Source organism: Poromitra crassiceps (genome assembly GCF_964638095.1).
Source record: "Poromitra crassiceps genome assembly, chromosome: 3".
NCBI classification, from domain to species: Eukaryota; Metazoa; Chordata; class Actinopteri; order Beryciformes; family Melamphaidae; genus Poromitra; species Poromitra crassiceps.
Window position 1 is genome coordinate 29,137,364 of NC_139625.1, and position 21,113 is coordinate 29,158,476.

General features: G+C 42.2%; 1 protein-coding gene across 1 annotated transcript in view; it reads left to right on the forward strand.

The window, feature by feature from the left end:
- Positions 1-17,194, forward strand: part of itpka (inositol-trisphosphate 3-kinase A) — a 22,192-nt gene extending 4,998 nt beyond the window's left edge. Inside the window, exons 2-7 of the mRNA XM_083634397.1 lie at positions 7,821-7,920; positions 8,078-8,291; positions 11,418-11,622; positions 11,759-11,860; positions 16,720-16,791; positions 16,889-17,194. Of these exons, the coding sequence (XP_083490523.1) occupies positions 7,821-7,920; positions 8,078-8,291; positions 11,418-11,622; positions 11,759-11,860; positions 16,720-16,791; positions 16,889-17,161 (966 nt within the window). The 3' untranslated portion in view covers positions 17,162-17,194. The remainder of the gene's footprint in view (positions 1-7,820; positions 7,921-8,077; positions 8,292-11,417; positions 11,623-11,758; positions 11,861-16,719; positions 16,792-16,888) is intronic.
- The last annotated feature ends 3,919 nt before the right edge of the window (positions 17,195-21,113 follow it).

Here is a 21,113-nt window from a genome sequence, read left to right on the forward strand (position 1 = left end):
ACACACAACAGTCATGACACTACAGGGTTCAAGACAGTCTATACACACAACAGTCATGATACTACAGGGTTCAAGACAGTCTATACACAACAGTCATGATACTACAGGGTTCAAGACAGTCTATACACACAACAGTCATGCTACTACAGGGTTCAAGACAGTCTATACACACAACAGTCATGATACTACAGGGTTCAAGACAGTCTATACACACAACAGTCATGATACTACAGGGTTCAAGACAGTCTATACACACAACAGTCATGATACTACAGGGTTCAAGACAGTCTATACACACAACAGTCATGACACTACAGGGTTCAAGACAGTCTATACACACAACAGTCATGATACTACAGGGTTCAAGACAGTCTATACACACAACAGTCATGATACTACAGGGTTCAAGACAGTCTATACACACAACAGTCATGCTACTACAGGGTTCAAGACAGTCTATACACACAACAGTCATGATACTACAGGGTTCAAGACAGTCTATATACACAACAGTCATGATACTACAGGGTTCAAGACAGTCTATACACACAACAGTCATGATACTACAGGGTTCAAGACAGTCTATACACACAACCGTCATGACACTACAGGGTTCAAGACAGTCTATACACACAACAGTCATGATACTACAGGGTTCAAGACAGTCTATACACACAACAGTCATGATACTACAGGGTTCAAGACAGTCTATACACACAACAGTCATGATACTACAGGGTTCAAGACAGTCTATACACACAACAGTCATGCTACTACAGGGTTCAAGACAGTCTATACACACAACAGTCATGATACTACAGGGTTCAAGACAGTCTATACACACAACAGTCATGATACTACAGGGTTCAAGACAGTCTATACACACAACAGTCATGATACTACAGGGTTCAAGACAGTCTATACACACAACAGTCATGCTACTACAGGGTTCAAGACAGTCTATACACACAACAGTCATGCTACTACAGGGTTCAAGACAGTCTATACACACAACAGTCATGATACTACAGGGTTCAAGACAGTCTATACACACAACAGTCATGACACTACAGGGTTCAAGACAGTCTATACACACAACAGTCATGCTACTACAGGGTTCAAGACAGTCTATACACACAACAGTCATGACACTACAGGGTTCAAGACAGTCTATACACACAACAGTCATGATACTACAGGGTTCAAGACAGTCTATACACACAACAGTCATGACACTACAGGGTTCCATATTCAAGATTTTTATTGTCACTCCGTGTGAAATTCCTATGCTGTGGGCTCCATTACAGACAAGGTGCAGTAGGTAAATAGGTGCAAAATCACAGCAGACAACAAATACAGTAGGGCACAACATCACAGCAAACAACAAATAGGGCAATAAGGCAACAGTTAAATAGGGCAAACCATGTAACAGTGTATGTAAAGGCAAATAAGGCAAACAGTAAAAATAAGAAAGGTGATAAAGTATGAAGTAATAAAATATTAAAATAGAATAAGATAGAATAAATATGAAAAAGTGTTCACAGTGTCCAAAAGTGTCCACTTGTCAGTGTAAGTGTGCAAATGACAATAACACAGCCACACAGGTTTATTGCACTGTGTGTGTGTGTGTGTGTGTGTGTGTGTGTGTGTGTGTGTGTGTGTGTGTGTGTGTGTGTGTGTGTGTGTGTGTGTGTGTGTGTGTGTGTGTGTGTTTATTTATTGAGGAGTCTCGTGGCCTGTGGAAAGAAACTATTCCGCAGACGGTTTGTGCGTGCTTTCGGGGACCCTGTATCTTCTCCCTGAGGGCAACAGGGGGAACAGGCTGTTGTTGGGGTGGGTCATGTCCTTGATGATCTTCCGGGACTTCCTGAGGTACTGCTGAGTGTACAGATCTTGCCGTTTTGGCAGCTCACATCCTGTCATGTGCTGGGCTGCGCGCCTCACCCTTCTCCCTTCGCCTTGGGGTCCATGGTGGTGCAGTTCCCGTACCAGGTAGTGAAACAGCCGGTCAGCAGGCTCTCAATGGTGCCTCTGTAGAAGTCCCTGAGGATTTTGGTCCTCAGGCCAAATTTCTTTAGTCTGAGTCTGTGTAGTCACTGTTGGGCTTTTTTGACGACAGTGGTGGTGTGGCTGGCCCACGTCAGATCCTGGTGGATGTTGACTCCCAGGTACTTGAAGCTGTCCACCGTTGATGGTGACTGGGGGGTAAGTCCCCCTCCCCTTCCTGTAATCCACAATGACCTCCTTGGTCTTGGAGACGTTCAGGGAGAGGTGGTTGTCCTGGCACCACTGTTCTAGGGCATCCACCTCTTTCCTGTAGGCCGTCTCATCGCCATTGTCATTGGCAAACTTAACGATGGTCTTTGAAGTCTGTGTCGCCACGCAGTTGTGGGTGTACATGTAAAGGTCGCACCAGAAGGGGCTGCAGACGCAGCCCTGGTCAGTGGGGTGGAGGTGCGGTGGCCAAATCTCACCACTTGTTTTGGCGGTCCGTCAGGAAGTCCAGGATCCAGTCGCACAGTGCTGTGTTCAGGCCCAGATGCTTGAGCTTGCTGACCAACCTGGAGGGCACTATGGTGTTGAACGCTGAGCTGTAGTCCACTGTTAGGTGTCCCTGACAGAGTACGTGTGTACACACCAAGTGCAGGGTGCTTATAAGACACCAGCCAAAAAACAAGCATTATTTATCTAAAAAATGTGTTTCTTGCAAGTCTGTCAGAGTGTGAGAGTCCAGAAAACTTTAAGCACTTTGTTTTTTCCCTTCCCCCCGTGTACCGTACTATGCTTTTAGTCTTTATTCAGACACATATTGATAGTATTCTGTTACATCACCACACGGCCATCTTGGTAGGAAAATAACAGTTGATTGTAATCAATTAACAGGGGATTACAATCAAGTGACACAAACAGCCAATGAGCTGTGTGTATTGTAGCGCTATATTGGTAGGAAAAAGCCTGTGACATCATGGGGATACTATGAATAAGCAGTCTGTTAAAGAGCGTGGTGTAGGTGAAAAAAATAATAATTTACAGTTAGGACTCAAGATTCTTATCTTACCCCAAAAAAACAAAAACAAAAGAGAATCCTAATTGCTACATAAAAGTCCCACATATTAATGCAAAGTGGTGTCTAACCTGCACCCATGCTCTTTAACGTATGTCTTTAACTCAAGTTTTACATAGGCCATAGAGAGGGTGAGAACAGTATTCTTCCAAGTGTTATCAGTTTAAACTCTTGTGGTTTGTGTCATCAAGGCTGGTCATGACTTTGGCATTTGAACAAATACATGCTGTTTCAAAATCAGATTATGTATGAAAAATATAAATGTTGGTCACATTTTAGTAGAGAGCTGCATGGCTATTATGTTTACATCAAAGCTCAGTCCTCAGATAATAGTTTCCATTCTCTCACACCCACTGTGTCGATAAGACACGACCACACCTGTAAGAGAGTAAACAAGGGAGATAGGCACAATATATTAGCTATATAATCTCTAAAGTCTAAAGACAATCAACATAATCACAGGATCAGGGACATGCACAGATAGGTGGTGCCTCAGGCGGTGCCCAAGCACCTGCCCTTTTGCCCTCTGAAGGGTAAGTGCCCTTTTTGCAAGACACATCCGCGGCCGACATTACTGTGTTTCAGAGGCTCTAGCGCAGGGATCCTCAACTTGCTTTGCCCGGGGGCCAGTTTTGCAAAATGACAGGAGGCCAGGGGCCAGTTAATAAACAAACAAACACTAATATTCTTTTTTCTGTAGCGGATTGTAGGTTTTTGGGGTGTTAGCCGGAGTTTAGTCTGACAATTTTGTGCTTAGGTTAAGTTAACTTAGTTACCGTAAATTCCGGACCATAAGGCGCACCGGTATATAAGCCGCAGCAGCAAAATTGACTGTTTTTTACATATATAAGCCGCACCGGACTATAAGCCGCGGGCGTTTTGATGTTTAATTACCATATGTAAGGGTTCGTACACAGAGGGGATTGTCGGGAAAGAGATGGCTGTTTGGGGAAGCTCCCATTTATTAACATTTCAACAAAACAAAACAAAAGTCAGGTCACTAATCCCCAGACAAAATCACACAACAATAGGCTATATGTGCAGCAAACGGCTGTAACCAGAGAAGTCAAGTCACTAATCCTCGTCTTCCTCTTCTTCCTGCGTACTGAAACCACCAAAGTCCTCATCTTCAGTGTCGGAAACGAACAGGTTCAGGGTGGCTTCGTCAACCACTCTCCTCTCTCCTTCATTGTCACTCAAAACCAACGAACTCCTCTTCGATTGTGATTGTGGATGTTTTCACACTCCTATAATATTCCGTGATCTTCCTTTGTGTGAATTCGCCGAAGTTTGTGATTTTCTCCTGGTAGTCGGGAGGGAGTTGTTCAGTAGTTCTCGCCCGGACGGACAGTCCCTTTCGTCTCATGAATCGGAAGCACCAAGATGGGCCACCTATGAAATGTTCAATTTTCATTTCGGTGGCGACTGTTTTGGCCTTCAGTCGGATCTGCACCGTGGAAACGCCTCGGCCGTCTGCTCTCTGGGTCAACACCCAATCTTCAAGGGAATCTTCAAGTTCGGGCCATCTGCTTTTATGACCTCTGAAGGACTTTTTGGTCTTCTTGCACTGAGACAGTTCCTCCTGCTGCACCTTCCAACGCCTCACCATTGACTCGTCGATGCCCAGGTTACGCGCTGCTGCTCTATTTCCCTCTTTTAATGCGAGATTGACTGCTTTCAACTTGAAAGCTGCGTCGTGTGAATTTCTGCGTACCTTCCCCATGGTAAGTGAGAGAGAGTTGCTTCTACTGCTCGTCTTGTTGTGATTCCGGGCTGCTGATGAACTTTGAACCGGTAGGAGTAACCGGTTGATTTCCGCCAATGATGTCAAATCTTTCATACACAAAGGCAATTCAAGGTGCTTTACAAAAAAATAATCGAAAAAACAAGCAGCAAAGCAATGCACATAAAATGTGCTGATGAAGCTGTGTAACCTGTAAAATCCATCGATTTTGGAGGTCACCGAGTGGCCGTTTGCTTACCGTAATTACCATATGTAAGGGTTCACGCACAGAGGGGATTGTTGGCTGTTTGAGGAAGCTCCCATTTACCGTATTACCGTAACATTTCAACAAAACAACATAACACAACACCACCTTTGTTTATTTTTACAGTGCACACAGTGTCCGCGGTGTGGTGAAAAGAGGGCAAGAGAGGAAATTAAAACAGAAGTGGATTTATAGTTAGAAAGAGTGCTAAAAAAGAGAGATTTTATTTGTATTTTTTTTTTTTTTTTCTGAAAAAATCCATAGATAAGCCGCACCGTTATATAAGCTGCAGGGCCAAAAAACGGGGAAAAAGCCGCGGCTTATAGTCCGGAATTTACGGTAGGTTAAGTTAAGTTGGTTAACTACATATAAGTGCCTGGGCGGTGATATTTTACAATTTAGCTGGAGCTCAGTCAAACTTTATTTAACATTGGTTTTCATTGTGACTTAGAAAATGGTCGGGGGTACTCTGCACCCTATATCGCGGGCCGCATCTGGCCCCCGGGCCGCAAGTTGAGTATCACTTTTCGAGCTGACCCATTTTTAAAGCTAGAGTGAAGATACTGATATTCTCCGAACTAGAATGCCTACTGCATCAGCTATCTCATGCTAGCCTGGGTAAACCCATCCCCCACGTGACCTGCTCTCAGACCTGTTCTCAGTCTGGGAACTGAGAGAGCAGGTCACGTGGGGGCTGGGTTTACCTAGGCTAATCTCATGCTACCTTGTCGGGAAGGGGGCTAAATAATGCTCCAAAGTTAGGCTAAATTTTGATGAAGGAAAAATTGGCATGGCCATTTTCAAAAGGGCCCCTTGATCTCTTACCTCCAGATATCTGAATGAGAATGGGTTCTATGGGTACCCATGAGTCTCCCCTTTACAGACATGCCCACTTTATAGTAATCCCATGCAGTTTTTTTGGGGGTGGGGACATGCCATTTTATTTGCATGCAGTAACCTATACATTTGTTAGTTTTGCCTTCTATTTGAATATTTCTGCCTATGGGGTCCGTAACAAGTCTTGGAATTACATAATTTGGGTGACTGGAAAGCCGAGACTCTTGTGGATTCAATGAGCCCAATTGTATGAATCTGTGATGATGTTAGTCCCCATAGTAGCCTTTTTATTTTAGTGAGATCATTTATCGAAACTTTTGTTTCTATTGTTTTATTTACTACATTGTGTCTTACATGTTTCTGTAGTATGTGTGTTGACCCGGTACCTACTTTAGCAATAAGTTCATGCAAGTGGCCTTGCAATGGTCTTTATTGCTATAGTAATTACATTTTTTACATGTAAATTGGAAGTAGGTGGGAACTTTAAGTGTGGTCACCCAGGGACACCACACCGTATTTTTTTAATATAAATAATTATGAGAGGGGTGCCCTTTTTCTCACTTGACCACCTGCCCCCCCAAAATGTCTGTGCATGCCACTGCACAGGATTACTCACAGCATTTCACTCAAATCCTATTCAAATGAGTTGATAAATCTGTTGATAACATTGTGAAAGTATTGATGAGTACCATAAGTAACTTATTACCTACCTACCTATTGTATGATAAGCCAATAGAGTTAATGATCTAATAAAACAAATGTTGTGTGGAAGTCAACACCTACACAGTGAGATATTATGGGTAAACATTGTGGGCCAGTTAAGCCACAGTAGCAGCAAGTGGAGCGTATCAGCTGACATTTCAGAGAATCTTGGCTGGCTACAGAGTTCTGCTATTCATACGGACGGCCAACAGAAGACCAGAGTCCATGTTTCACTTCCTGTTTCAATCAGAGCGTGCAGAATAAAAGGACCCCTCACTCACTATAGGGCCTCCAAGCCTCTCACTATACGAGAACTGATCCTTTTCCTTTCCCAGTGACCGGGAATTAGTTTAACAAAGGGTTTTTTCCCCCATTTTGAGAAATATAATCATGTCAAAGGTAAGTAAGTGGTATTTGAGATGTGCTCAAATTTCTTGGAAGGAATACAGCAGACAGTTCTGTATCATCTCCTAAGTGTGAAGCATTTCAGTGTCTCTGTGAAACACACAAGCTGTCACTGTGTGTGTGTGTGTGTGTGTGTGTGTGTGTGTGTGTGTGTGTGTGTGTGTGTGTGCGTGCGTGCGTGCGTGCGTGCGTGCGTGCGTGCGTGCGTGTGTGTGTGTGTGTGTGTGTTTGATTTGCTGTAAGTATAGTCTCAAAAACATCAGTGAAATCTAGACACCACTGATGGAAATTGAATAGGAGTTGCAGGGTCAAAAGCAACAGGTTTAAACATTTGAATGATTATTTGGCATAAAACTTTACTCAAGATACTTTAAGGTGATTTGACCAAGAATGACAAATTATACATGGTTGTACCTTTGACTCCCATCCATTCAACAGGAGTGTGTCTAGATTCTAAAGCAGGGTATTCCCTTTATGGCTGGACGAGGTCTGCAGCTGTAAACTCATGGTCATGATAATGATTCGTGTTGCTTTTAGAAGACTTGTATTGGCCTGGCGACTGTCACCCCCCCCCCCCCCAACCCCCCCACCCCACCCCCGCTACACCTAGCTGGAGGTGCTGAGTGGAGATGTTGAGTGGAGATATGAGGTTCCACAGAAATGGCATTTAACTGACCTAGATTGCAATGGAGAGTCAAGGCATGTCATCAGTTTTACAGTTTCGGGATGCTTATGTGAGCAATTCGCATTCAGAGTGACTATGAATTTAGTTTCTATCTGACCTACGTATCTGTTCTATTCTATTCTATTCTATCCTATTCTAGCACAGCAAGCCCTGGTGGAAGTTAAAGACGGTCGTCCACTGGCCCTTCACTGCCTCCCAGAGAAGAAGACTAAACTGGGTTCAGCTCGCTGGACATAAAGGTTTGGCCTGCTTTCCATGACGGATCACAATCAAAACCCTGCTATCACATAGTTTTTTCTGATATGCTCTAGATTCCCCTCAAAGCGGTCTTTCCATGCCAAAATGCTTGAAATCGTGAATCCAAAATATTGGTCTGTGTCTGTGTCTCATCTCCAGGTAATTTCAAGGCAGCAGACGAGGGAACTATTCTGAAGAAGTTCTCTGAAATCGAGATGCAGTGTTTCGAGCGGCTGCAGGGGGATGCGCTGCTACCGTATGTGCCGGATTACCACGGCGTGGTGGAAAAAGACGGAGAATCTTTCCTCCACATGACCGACCTGCTGGTGAACTTTGACCTCCCCAATGTCATGGACTGCAAGATGGGAGTGAGGTAATGTAATGAAGTGAGCAGTGTTAGCGAAGCATACATCAGGCTTTGTCAGCAGAACAGTCATAAACCGCTGCGCCCAAGAAAAACATTTAGTGAATTCTTCAGTTTGTTTGTTTTTAAGAAAAGAGAAGAAAATAAAATAAAAGCCAAACACATGTTCTAGCACTGTAATATTTGACCCTCAGAACTTACCCAGAATGCATTATTCCATGTGTTTTATGCACCAAGCTGTTATTGCCAAATAACAGATTATAATCTGTAAAGTACAGTTTGGAGACTTTCCATCATGAAAGGAAACCATTATTGCCTGGGTGGGTCCAGACCTTTGAATCCACCCACTCCACGGAGTTGAGTTTGTCACGAGTTGACAATTTAGTCTGATATCAGGCTAAAAGCATTAGTCATTAGAAATTGCCAACAAAATCAGTGTTTTGAATATTAAGTTGTGTGGGAATTGCAAGACCACCTGCTATCATAATATCATTACTGTGATTCTTAATATTTTGCTGTGCACATTTTCTTCATTTTGATAGTGCCATACAGTATATGAAATTATTCAAATGTTCATTTGAAGTTCCAATGTCCTGTTCCAATTCCATAGTCTTTCTTTCTCCTTTTCTTCTTCAACATTCATGCACAATTTCCTCATTTATAATTATGTGATTTTCAAAAATACATCACTTAATATCAACAAATCAATACACTAGTGTGTAGGAAACAATTGCAATTTCATGCTATAAAGATCCCCCCCAGTAGTGTGTAATAACACTCTTAAGTTAAGAGTGAAACACTTCCGATGACCTCAGAGTTTCCTGCCACAGTAAGTTGTGACTCTGATGACATCAGATAATGACGGTGTATTTATATTTTCATATGTTGTGTGAACACGAGACATGCTAATCTTGTGTTGGGATACAGTAGATGATGTGATGGTCTGCAGTCTGCAGTCAGACACAGTGCTGTGCTGCTTTAATGTTATGTTCGCTCTACAAGGGAACACCTGTTGTAACTGCAGCCTGTAGGCTTGGCTTCCTGCCACAGCGGGCGGGGTGCCTCACTGTATCACACACGCACACACGCGCACGCACGTACGCACGCACGCACACACACACGCACACACACACACACACACACACACACACACACGCGCGCACACACACACACACACACACACACACACACACACACTCACATCTCAGAGCTTTATTTTCCGTTTAAACAATCACACTCACAATCACACTCAGACACAAAGGCACAGACACCAACATACACACGCGCACGTGCACACGCACGCACACACACGCGCACGCACACACACACAACTGATTGCAGTGTCTGCTCAATGTTTGTGTGTGCCTTTACTGTATATTTCTGAAGACACACACACACATACACACTTGTTGATATACTTTGTATACACACACACACTTGTTGATATACTTTGTATACACGCATGCACGCATGCGCGCACGCACGCACACACACACACACACACACACACACACACACACACACACACACACGCACGCTTTGACACAGGGTGTCCCTGGAGAATCCCCTTTGTCAAAACACACACACACACGACCACAAAGCTGCAGTCGAGCGTTGACACAGTGAAGGTGCAGCCACTGCTTGCTCTGGAGCACAGAGGAAGTTCAGCTCAGAAAGTGAAACTGAAATTCACATCTGTTGGCCCGTCATGCTCACTATGAATATGCCAAGCGTCTGTACTGTGCAAGAAGAACCTTCACAGTGATGCTAACACAGTATACAGTATGTTGTTCTCTTCAGTCAGTTCAGCTCAGCAACAGTATTTTATGCATTGGTCATTTCACAGCACACAGTTACTGTAGCTCTTCTGTCTGGAGCAAAGGGAAATGTGTGCTCTGCAATTCACAATCTAGTTAGTGAGAAGAGACCTTTGAAGAGGAGAGTCATTTGTAAGTTATTGCTCTAAAGCAGGGGTGCCCAAACTTTTTTAGGATGAGAGCTACTTACAAAAAATAAAACTAGTCGCAAGCTACTTCTTTTCCCCCGTGCCCAACAAGTACATTTAGCACATTTTAACAGTATTATTATTTATTTAACATTATTTAATAATGTTATCATGTTACATACTGTAGATACTGAGTTCGCAATGAGTGGGATTTAGTTTATAATTAAAAATTAAATTAAATAAAAATTATAATTTTTGGGTTAGGGTTAGGGGTTAGGGTTTCTTTGCCCTTTGGCAAGATACTTATTGATGGCCTGAGATCTACCGGTAGATCACGACTAGGGTTGGGTACCGAAATTGGGACTTTTAAGGGTGCCGACCGAATTACATTGGTACTAGAGACTGAGTACCTATTCAAGTAAAATCTATCGGTACCTCATTTTGGTAAAATTGTGTGTAAAATGTTCTAAATAAATAATGTTGACGTTGATAAGTTTGGGCTTATGTTTTTACAACTGAAAATAGATGATGTTTGTAATTACGGAAAAAAGGTACCGTTGGGTCCCGGTACCGAATTACAAGTACCGGTATCGGTTCAAATGTGAACGGTACCCAACTCTAATCACGACGCCTACTCTAAGGTTTTGCTTCTGATATTGACAAAGTCTTTCTAGATTCTAACATACAACTATACATAAGTGATTTAGGCTTCACAGAAAGAACAGTATGAGTTTCCCATATTACTGTAATGCCGCCATTCCCAACCTGTGGGCCGCAAAGGGAAAAAAAATAATTTGCAAAACATTACGATCTTTATGGGGGGGGGAATAATTGTTATTATGTATGAGAATGCATTCCATTGTTGAATGAGACCATTATTTTACCTTGTAATCAATTATTCATTAATTAGGCTGTTGCAGACAGCCCCTCACTTTTAGTTTCTGATTTATGTGTGGTGCTGATGGACAGCTCATTTTATCATTAAAATAAAACCTGCTCTGACATTTTCGAGTGGGCCATGAGTGGAAAAAGGTTGGGAAGCGCTGCTGTAGTGCAACATCCCCTCAAAGTCCACAGCCTCTACTATCTTTAGCTGCAAATGCAGACTTTTAGTTAATGACTTGAAATCCTCAATCATGTGAAAACAGAAACGTCTCCATCTGATGGATTCTCTCACCCTGCTGTTTCAGGACATACTTAGAGGAAGAGCTGGTTCGGGCGCGGGAGCGTCCCAAGCTGAGGAAGGACCTGTACGAGAAGATGGTGGAGGTGGACAACGACGGGCCGACCCCCCAGGAGCATTCTCAACGTGCCGTCACCAAGCCCCGCTACATGAAGTGGAGGGAGACCATGAGCTCCACACACACTCTAGGCTTCAGGATTGAGGGGATCAAGGTAGAGGGAGACAGATAACAGACACACACGCGCACACACACACACACTGCAGACAAACCACAGAATGAATGCCCAATAGAAGTCATTATATTCAATATTGTGTGATCCTCTTATGCAGTCCCTCTCTCCTCTCTAGAAATCTGATGGAACGTGTCGAACGGACTTCAAGAAAACCCGGTCGAAGGAGGATGTCACGCAGGTGTTCACAGACTTTGTAGGAGGGAACGGCAACATCATGGTATGTGACAGTCAGCTAGCTACTGTACACGTCACACATGCTGAGACGTAGACACATTATGTAATGTGTACAAGGCAAGCACACATTACCTCAAAGATGACACCAACTACAAACACACCTGTTCTGTCAGCTCTCACATCCGTGTACATTCATGTTTCACCTGAAAGGACTGATTGTACAATAATAATGATGCTTAGTCCTTCTCACATTTGAAAAGGTCAAACCCAGTCTCAGGATAAGCTTTCAGATGTTTGAGTTGCATGAACTACAAATAGAGTAAATCCAGCACAGGGTACAAAGTAAATGTGCACACCTGTACACTGTTTGAGTCTTTATGGCAGGAGGCACCTGGACCTGCGCTGTGAATGTCACATTATATGAGAACTGTATCTACTTTGGTGAGTAGGAGGCAGACATTCAGAGTAAAAACTATTTAAAGGTATACTATGCAACTACCTCATAGGAAAAAAAAATATATATATATATACAAAAGTTTCCCCGCAAAACGATCACTTCTGGCTCATATAATAGTGTGGCTGTCAGATATGTAGAGGTGTGTGACTGTGGACCCAAATGCAGACACAGGAAAGCAGCCAGACAACAGACGAGGTTCAGGTGCAAAACAAGACTTTACTGGAACTTTAAAATACAAAAATAACAAAAAACCACTAGCTCACAGCTAGGCCAAAAGCAAGGTAAGACAGAGGGTAACAAATCACATACCATAGACAGAGAAGTCAATATTAGGGAGTTTAAGCAACCACGGCTTGGAGCAACGGCAACGGCATCGAGACCGACTTTGCGCATGCGTGATTCTATCTAGCCACCTCCCCCCGTTGTAGCCCAGCTGTAGACTACGGGAGAAGGAGTAGTTTGACGTACCCCACAGTGCGCCGAGCTGTTAGCAGGTAAATTACAAGTTTTCACAACATCAACAACACAAACTCCTCGTGTGATATTAAATTGTCCTCTAAGCATATTCCAAATGCTCTCGGGCCACTTTCAGAGACCTTTTAGCCTAAATGTTCAGAGCAGCAACGGTTTCAATGAGCTTCTGTGCTCTGTCAAGTAGCCGTGTGTTTTGGTGTCGCATGGCTTACTGATATGTGCTCCTGGGACTACAGCAACCCAGTTGGAACCCTGTCGCCGTCCTTAAAACGTCACTGCTTAAACTCCCTAATGATGCGACAAGGGCTACAGACAGACTGAGACAATATATTCACCTTATCATTTGCCCATATCAGGACACTTCTGCATAACGTCATTTTGTAATCGTTATTTGGACATTTTTAATGAACAGCGAGGACTGAGAGCGCTGGCTGTGTGACCGGTCGGACTATCTAGTATCTGTCAACCCCTACTGTACTGGAAGTGAGAAAACACTGTCGACGTGCTTTTGTAACTAACGTTAAATGCCGACCGGGTACAGCCATCGGCTCCTCGCAGCAGTATGAGCATGTAACTGAATGTTGCCAAACTTCATTCATAGTTTACAGTTTACAATGCAACCGGCTGGCCGGCTAACGCTGAACCGGAAGAACAAATACAATTGCGTCTAACACGGAAGATAAAAAGTGGGCGTGGCAACATAAGGTGAATAGACACAGGTAACTAATGAAACATGAGGGACAGCTGGGAAGGCAGGAACACAGAGGGCAAAATGGGAGAACTGATTGGTGGGGAGAACTCAGGTAGATGGCAGACAAACGAGGGAACATGGGCAACAGGTGGGGGGACAGGCAGACTAACGAGGGAACATGGGCAACAGGTGGGGGGACAGGCAGACTAACGCACAAGGAATATACGTAAGGGATAATGTATATTGAGGCGGTGATTACGGGGGAAATAATGACCGACAGGTGGATTGAGCCCGACGCGTAGCGGAGGGCTTAATCGTTCACCTGAAGGTCATTATTTCCCAGTAATCACCGCCTCAATATACATTATCCCGCTTAGAACACGGTCTACAACTAAATCATTCAATAATCTGACAAAAATAATTATTCAAATATATTTTTTATTAGCGTTTTCAACGACAAAGCGGTTTCATTCGTAATTGGCACACAAGACACCACAGCTGCAACTGGTTGGCCTAATTAGTAGTGGCTTGCTGACAAAAGGCTCTTATCAACTGATTAATCCAGGTGTGGCAGAGCAGCGGTCGGTTGTCGAGAAATAATGACCGGTGAATATTGTTGATTGACCAATCAGAATCGAGTATTCAAGAGAGCCGTGTTCTAAATAAGAACAATCACCTTCCTCTACAGTATGATTAAAGGTCCACTGAGTCTTGTGTCAACATGCACTGACAGTTTGTTTCGGACACAATGTACCCAGAGGCCCGCATCTATCCCAGCTCCTATGGAATTACACACAGGATGACAGAGGGTGTTACAGTGGCAGTGTGTTTATGTTGAGAGACACTGCACTCTGTGTGTATTTTAGTGATGGGGCATTGTTGTTGTGTTCTGTGTTTATGTGGTCGAGCGAGGTTGTGTTTATGTGATTCAAGATTCAATACTTTATTGCCATGTCAACAGAGTTGATAAGAATTTGTTTCAGTGCAGCTCTAAAAATAGACATACATAACATAGAAAAAGACATAGGTGATCAAAAAGAAATAAGAACAGCAAGTTATATAAACATACCAATATGGTGAGAGCCGTTATAAAGTGCATTCTGCTACAGCATACATTAAGGTGGGTGTTGCATACATGAAGGTGTGTGTTGCTTTGTGCAGCTGCTGTCTGCAATCGAAGTGCAGGTTTATGTGGAGAGAGAGAGCGAGCGCCGGTAAACCGTTCAAACGCAGGGATTAACGTTATTCTCTGATAGTTTCACAGCGGTTATGCTATAAAAACACAAATAAACACACATACCTTCAAACCATCGAGGGATGAACGCCAAACAGCTCTATTTCCTGGTTTTAGTCTGCGCTGACTCTGCTCTTCTTGGGGATTCCTCTGAGAACATCTTAGCGATGCTATTGGCTGGCTGTGAGCGATGTTATTGGCTGGGCGTTATACAGCTCCCACGTGGACCTCGACACAATGTATCCACCCAAAAACATCCCGGAAAAACAAAACATTGTCAAAAAGGGGCAGATGGCACTGTCCCTCCATGTAAAAACACCCCCACACAATTCCAATGGGCCATAAGTGATGATTGATAGGGGAAACTTTTGTATGCATGTATATTTTGTTTTTTGATGAAATAGTTGCATAGTATACCTTTAAAATTAAATACTTTACCAGTCAAAAGGATGGACACACCTGCTTGAATGTACAATGTTTTTCATTATCCTCAAGTGATTTTGATCTAAAGGCTTATGCTTAAATGTTTGAAATGTTTTTTTTGTGTGACAAATATAAATAGTGAAGTCGATGCCGATGTACAAATTTCTTTCCAAAGCAAAAGGCGGCTTTAATGCATCAAAAATATAAGATTGTTATGATTTTGTGTGTGTGTGTGTGTGTGTGTGTGTGTGTGTGTGTGTATATATATATATATATATATATATATATATATATATATATATATATATATATATATATATATATAGTATGGTATGGTATGGTATGGTATGGTATGGTATGGTATGGTGTTTATTCTTCATCCCCGAGGGGAAACATGGTTTGCCACCAGAGCGAGTACAGATACACAAACAGGAAACAGTAACATACAGTACAATACGAGTTACATAACACAGTAGAAAGAGAGCCTCACAATGCAGAGCTAGCAGTGTTCATTAAAGAATTTTACAGCAGCAGGAACAAAGGACCTTCTCAATCGCTCAGTAGAGCACCGAGGCATCAGAAGCCGATCACTAAACGAGCTTCGCAGAGCATCAAATACATTATACAAAGGATGGCCTTCAAAAGAAAGAATAGAGTTCAGTTTCGTCCTTGTTCTCTTGGCTATAGTGATCTCCAAGGAATCAGTGGGGGAAGGCATATACAGATCCTTTCCAAAAAATTTGAATATCACGGAAAAGTTCGTTTTTTTCAATAATTCCTTTCAAAAAGTGAAACTTTCATAGATTATAGATTCATTACACATAAAGTGAAATATGTCTAGCCTTTATTTGTTTCATTTTTCATAATTTTGGCCTACAGCTCCAGAAAACCCCCAAAACAGTATTTCAAGAAATTAGAATAGTGTGAAGAAAATCAGCAGTTACTTCTCAGTTTCTTCCCATTGTTATCCCCCATTAGTGCTAATTTTAATTTATTTATCCTGGTTGCTGCTCCACCCTCTGCCGATCTGGGGAGAGCCGAAATTGGCTCCAGGCTTCCTCCGAGACATGGGCAGTAGCCAGCCGCTTCTTTTCACCTGACAGGGGGAAGTTACTTCTCAGTTATGACTGACTTCAACCTGAGTCCACTCCTTCTGAATCTCCGCAAAAAAAAAAAATCGTCTTTGCTTGACAATCCGCTGAAGCCCATGGTTATCCATGTTATTTCCATGATATTCTAATTTTTTGGAAGGGATCTGTATATATATATATATATATATATATATATATATATATATATATATACACATGTATCCTTTATTTAACCAAGTGAATCCCATTGAGATTTTCATTTCTTTTACAAGGGAGCCCTGGCCAAGAAAACAGCAGACAGAAGTTACAGCAATACAACACAAAACCACAAAATAAAATAATGAGGAATACATGCAATTATACAAATTACACAGTGTACAACCTCAAGTAAAACAGCTGCAAACTTTTCAAAGTTTTTAGAGACTGCATCAGACTTTTAAAACCACCCAGAGGGATGAAGCGAGCAGTGTTCATAGTCTTGGTAATCTCAGTATTTTAACATAGATATTCATCTGTTTTGCTTGTCATACAGAAGTCCTACCTGAGCAGGCTGACGGAGATCGAACAGGCCCTGAAGATGTCAGAGTTTTTCATGAGACACGAGGTGAGATCGCTGGAGTCCGGATGGATCAAGAGATGGACAACAGGCGAGGAAAGCAAGACAAAGGCTAATAATAACACATCCTTCTGCTTTTCTCTAGGTCATCGGCAGCTCTCTCCTTTTTATCCACGACCACACGGGTCACGCTCAGGTCTGGCTCATTGACTTTGGCAAGACCACGGCGTTACCAGAGGGTCAAACGCTGAACCATGCCATTCCCTGGCAGGAGGGCAACCGGGAGGATGGCTACCTTTGGGGGCTGGACAACCTCATCCACACTCTGGAGTCTGTGAGCAATGACGGGACGGGGGAAGCAACCTGTACCTCAGTCACCACAGAAAATAGCATAACTAGGGAAATAGATGGCGAATGACTGTCGACTTGTTACAGGAACTCAAACTATTTATACTTGACCCTAAATGAGGTCTAGTATCGGTCAATTTATTTTGGGAACTTTGGGAGTGGTGATAAAATGAGTAAAGCACTGCTGGAGGAAAGAAGCCATGAACGTGTTGTGTCGCCCAAGAACTAGGTTCCAGAGCTACCATTCTAAACAGTAAGTGAAAATGTTGAAATGCTTTGATATTGACACTGACTAGGGCTGGGTATCGGTACTCCACTCAATACCTTTCAAGCCAGGTATCGACTGAAATAACCCAGTACCAAGTAGTATTGAAACTTCTCCAGTCAAACGATATTCAGTCCTTTTTGTACACAGATCTGGATAAAAAGTGTATGGTTTTGCTCGCAGCCAATCACTGCAAGTGTTCTTCAATTGAATGGGATGTGTGATTGGCCCACTACCGCAGCAGCTACAACCCATACAGTCTGTGGTGGTGTATGTGAGCGAGCTGGCAGTTCAGCATGCCGAGATACTACCAAACGTTCAAAAGTATGGCCAAAAAAAAGAGAGTATCGAACGAAGTACTCTATTGGTATCGGTATCAATTTAAGGGTACTGGTATTGATACTGGTATTGATACTGGTATTGTCATTTTTTAAACGATACCCAGCCCTAACACTGACACAAATCAGAGATGGACATTGAACAGAGGGAGCCGGGGTCAATGAGTCTGACACTAATGCCACTTCATATTAAATGAACAGAAGTTGAAAGTGTGGGAGTTCTACATTTTACTTTCAGGGATGTGATGTTAGATGTGGAGGAAATGCTCATAAAATGGATAATAAAAGAGTGAAAGTGAGCAGCCAGTCACAGGTCAGGTCACAAACTCAATCTCATATATACATTATTGACTTTTTAATGTCGCATCCCTGTGAGTTAAACGTTAAAGGAGAAATTCTGTCCAGCATGAAAACTTTGACTGGGTCAATACTGCATATACACTGACGAGTGTACTGTATTGTGTCACCACAGTTCATGAGTCTGACACTTGTCTTTCAATGTACAGTATATCATCATCATGTATAGCCCATTTCAATCACCGAATGACATTTTAATTCCTTTAATCAAACTTGTAATGATAGTTACAATCTTGTGCTCTGTTTCAAAACCTGTTGGACAAAGATGCTGCACTGTATGTTTCTGGGTCTTATTGTTCCTCAAAATCTGACATGCCAAATGTGTCATGTAAATGAAATGAACGAAACATATAAGTATATGTATATGTATAGGGTATAAGGAATTAAATGGGAAGATACTTAAAAAAGTAAAACACTATTGCAGTTCCTATTCATTCCTATTAGAAGGGCTGGGATGTTCACTGGGATATCAAACAATAAAAAACATTTAGATCACTGTGATTCACTCGTTTTCTTTTTCTGTCATTAGGACGATACACAATTATGGCTTATTATACAATAGGCTATAATTTGAATTATTCTTAATAGTTGGCTTAAAGATATTTAACTGACAGCTGTTTAACTGGGTGCAGCAAACTTGAGCCAACTACTGTAAAGCAAATCCAGAAACACAGTCATACCAACACAGTTGCACTTGATCATTCATGTAATGAGGCTTAGAATTGATCCAAACACACAAAGATCAATATATGTTCATTTATTTGGGACACAATGAGGGTAGATGGAAATGTGAAATGAAGTATATTGCATAGAGTTGATAGTCTTAGATTGAGGCGTAACAACTTGGGCTACACAAGGGATGCAGTTTTCAGTAAATGTGAAATAAAATGCATTAAAAAAAACTTCATTGTGAACAAGACAAGCAAGTGGATGGGGTCAGCAAGAATGTTTCAGTCCATGCAAATTGTGTACAAGAAATGTCACAGTATAACAACTAATATTTCTAATATCACACACATCAAGGCAAAAAAAAAAAAAAAAGTCTTCAGGAAACTGTGAGCCTTTTGGTTATTTATTTATCTTTAAGACGTACAGAGGTTTAACTACTGTAAAGTAACAACCAAAGTAAACACTTGTAATATAAATAGGCCATAAAAACATACAGTAAGCCTACACAACCCTTATCCAAATTTAACCATTTAACAACTTCTCAACTATTAACATACCGGTATTTAGGTTTAAAAAAAATCTAATACAGCTACCAAATGGATTAAATTAGAATAATCTCAATAGAGAATAGAGATTTCCACTATTTATTCTTTGATTATAAGGTACCTGCAGCAACCTGTTTGGTATTTCAAATGTGAATACCTCCCCCTGCTGAGTAAACATAGGTACTACCAGCACTACATCTGAGTAGATGCAGTGTTGGTGTATCTAATGGCAGTGATCAACTACAAACGGATCCATTATAAACACAGAGATTAACAGAAATACATAATAAATGGAACAGTCAAATAGCTACAAATGCTATAGGTTAGTCCAGTGTAAGGAAGTGTATACAAAAATAGCAAAAAACAAACAAAAAACATAGCTTATATCCTTCTATGAGCTTTTCTTATGATACCTGCAGTCAAAAGTAAACACTAGGACATGAGGAAAGAGACATGTTAGTAATTTCATATATGCAAAGCCAAGAAAGGGGGAAATTAATAAAAAGAACAACAAAACAAAAATAATTTCCCAAAAAATATGCTGGAAACAAGTTGGATGTGATTGTGTTAATCACATAATTTGAAATTGGGGTGAAAGCAAATCAGTTAAGTATGAGCAGATTTACTCCCATAATTATGAATTAAGAAGCTCCAAAATCATAAAACTATTAATGAATAAAATGCTGCATTCTTCATTGGTGATTCAGAGTCACTACATGGATTTAGTTTATCTGATAAGGGCCATGAAATTTGGAAAACTTTATATCACTCAAGTTCAACCACAAAGTTATATTTCACAGTAAAGTAAAGCACGCATGTGAAGATTCTCTTACCCTCGGTTCACACCAGGTGCTATGCAGAAGCAGCGCTTAACAGAAGCTGAGTGCCACGCTAAACCGGTCACACCAGAAGCATTCTGTTTTCCTCAGGGCCTCGCTCGGTGCTGAACTCCCCCGCTCACAACTTGCATTGACTTCATGCCTGGCAGCTCGGGTGCAGCGCACTGCACACTTTAAAAAATAGAACAGAAGCTGAAACTATCGCTGCAGCATGGCTTCAGCGTGGTGTGGCGTGCGGCTGGTGTGAACGGTCTCACCTGTTAACAAGGACGCCGAAATGAAACTGCCATAGTGCTGCGTAGCTTCAGCGTGGCTTCGGTGTATGGTGTGAACGAGGGCTTAGCGATGGCTCTAACTAGAGCAGTTCTTTATGGCAACAATCTCCAGTGAGGTGGACATTTAGAAAGCCATCTCCAGTGAGGTGGACATTTAGAAAGCCATCTCCAGTGAAGTGAACATTTAGAAAGCCATCTCCAGTGAAGTGAACATTTAGAAAGCCATCTCCAGTGAGGTGGACATTTAGAAAGCGCAGTGAGTGTTTCAGTGTTCTGCTACCAGTGTACTTGAAGCCCAGCAATGGGCTTCGGCTCCAGTGTCGGCTTTTCCAATCACAGTGTTGAGGAGCGTTTGTGTGTGTGCATGTGTGTGTCTGTCTGTGTATGTGCGGTCAAGTAAGTGTGCGTGTGTGTGTGTGTGTGTGTGTGTGTGTGTGTGTGTGTGTGTGTGTGTGTGTGTGTGCGCACATGCGTGCGTGCGCACATGCGTCCCAGCATTCTAGGAACTCTATTATTTAATGCTGTGGTTCTTCCACTATGGGAGAACCTTGTGGACACATTCTGTGTTCCAGAACTCCAAACGAGTGTTTCAAAACTCCAGATGAGTGTTCCGGGACTCCAGAACTCCAGTTTTGGTTTGTGTGTTTGTTAGAATCCAGAGTCCCACAGTGAAAGGGAGCTCCAGACACTATTCCAGAGTTTTAATCTAAATAAGAATCCCTGTTAGCTGGTTG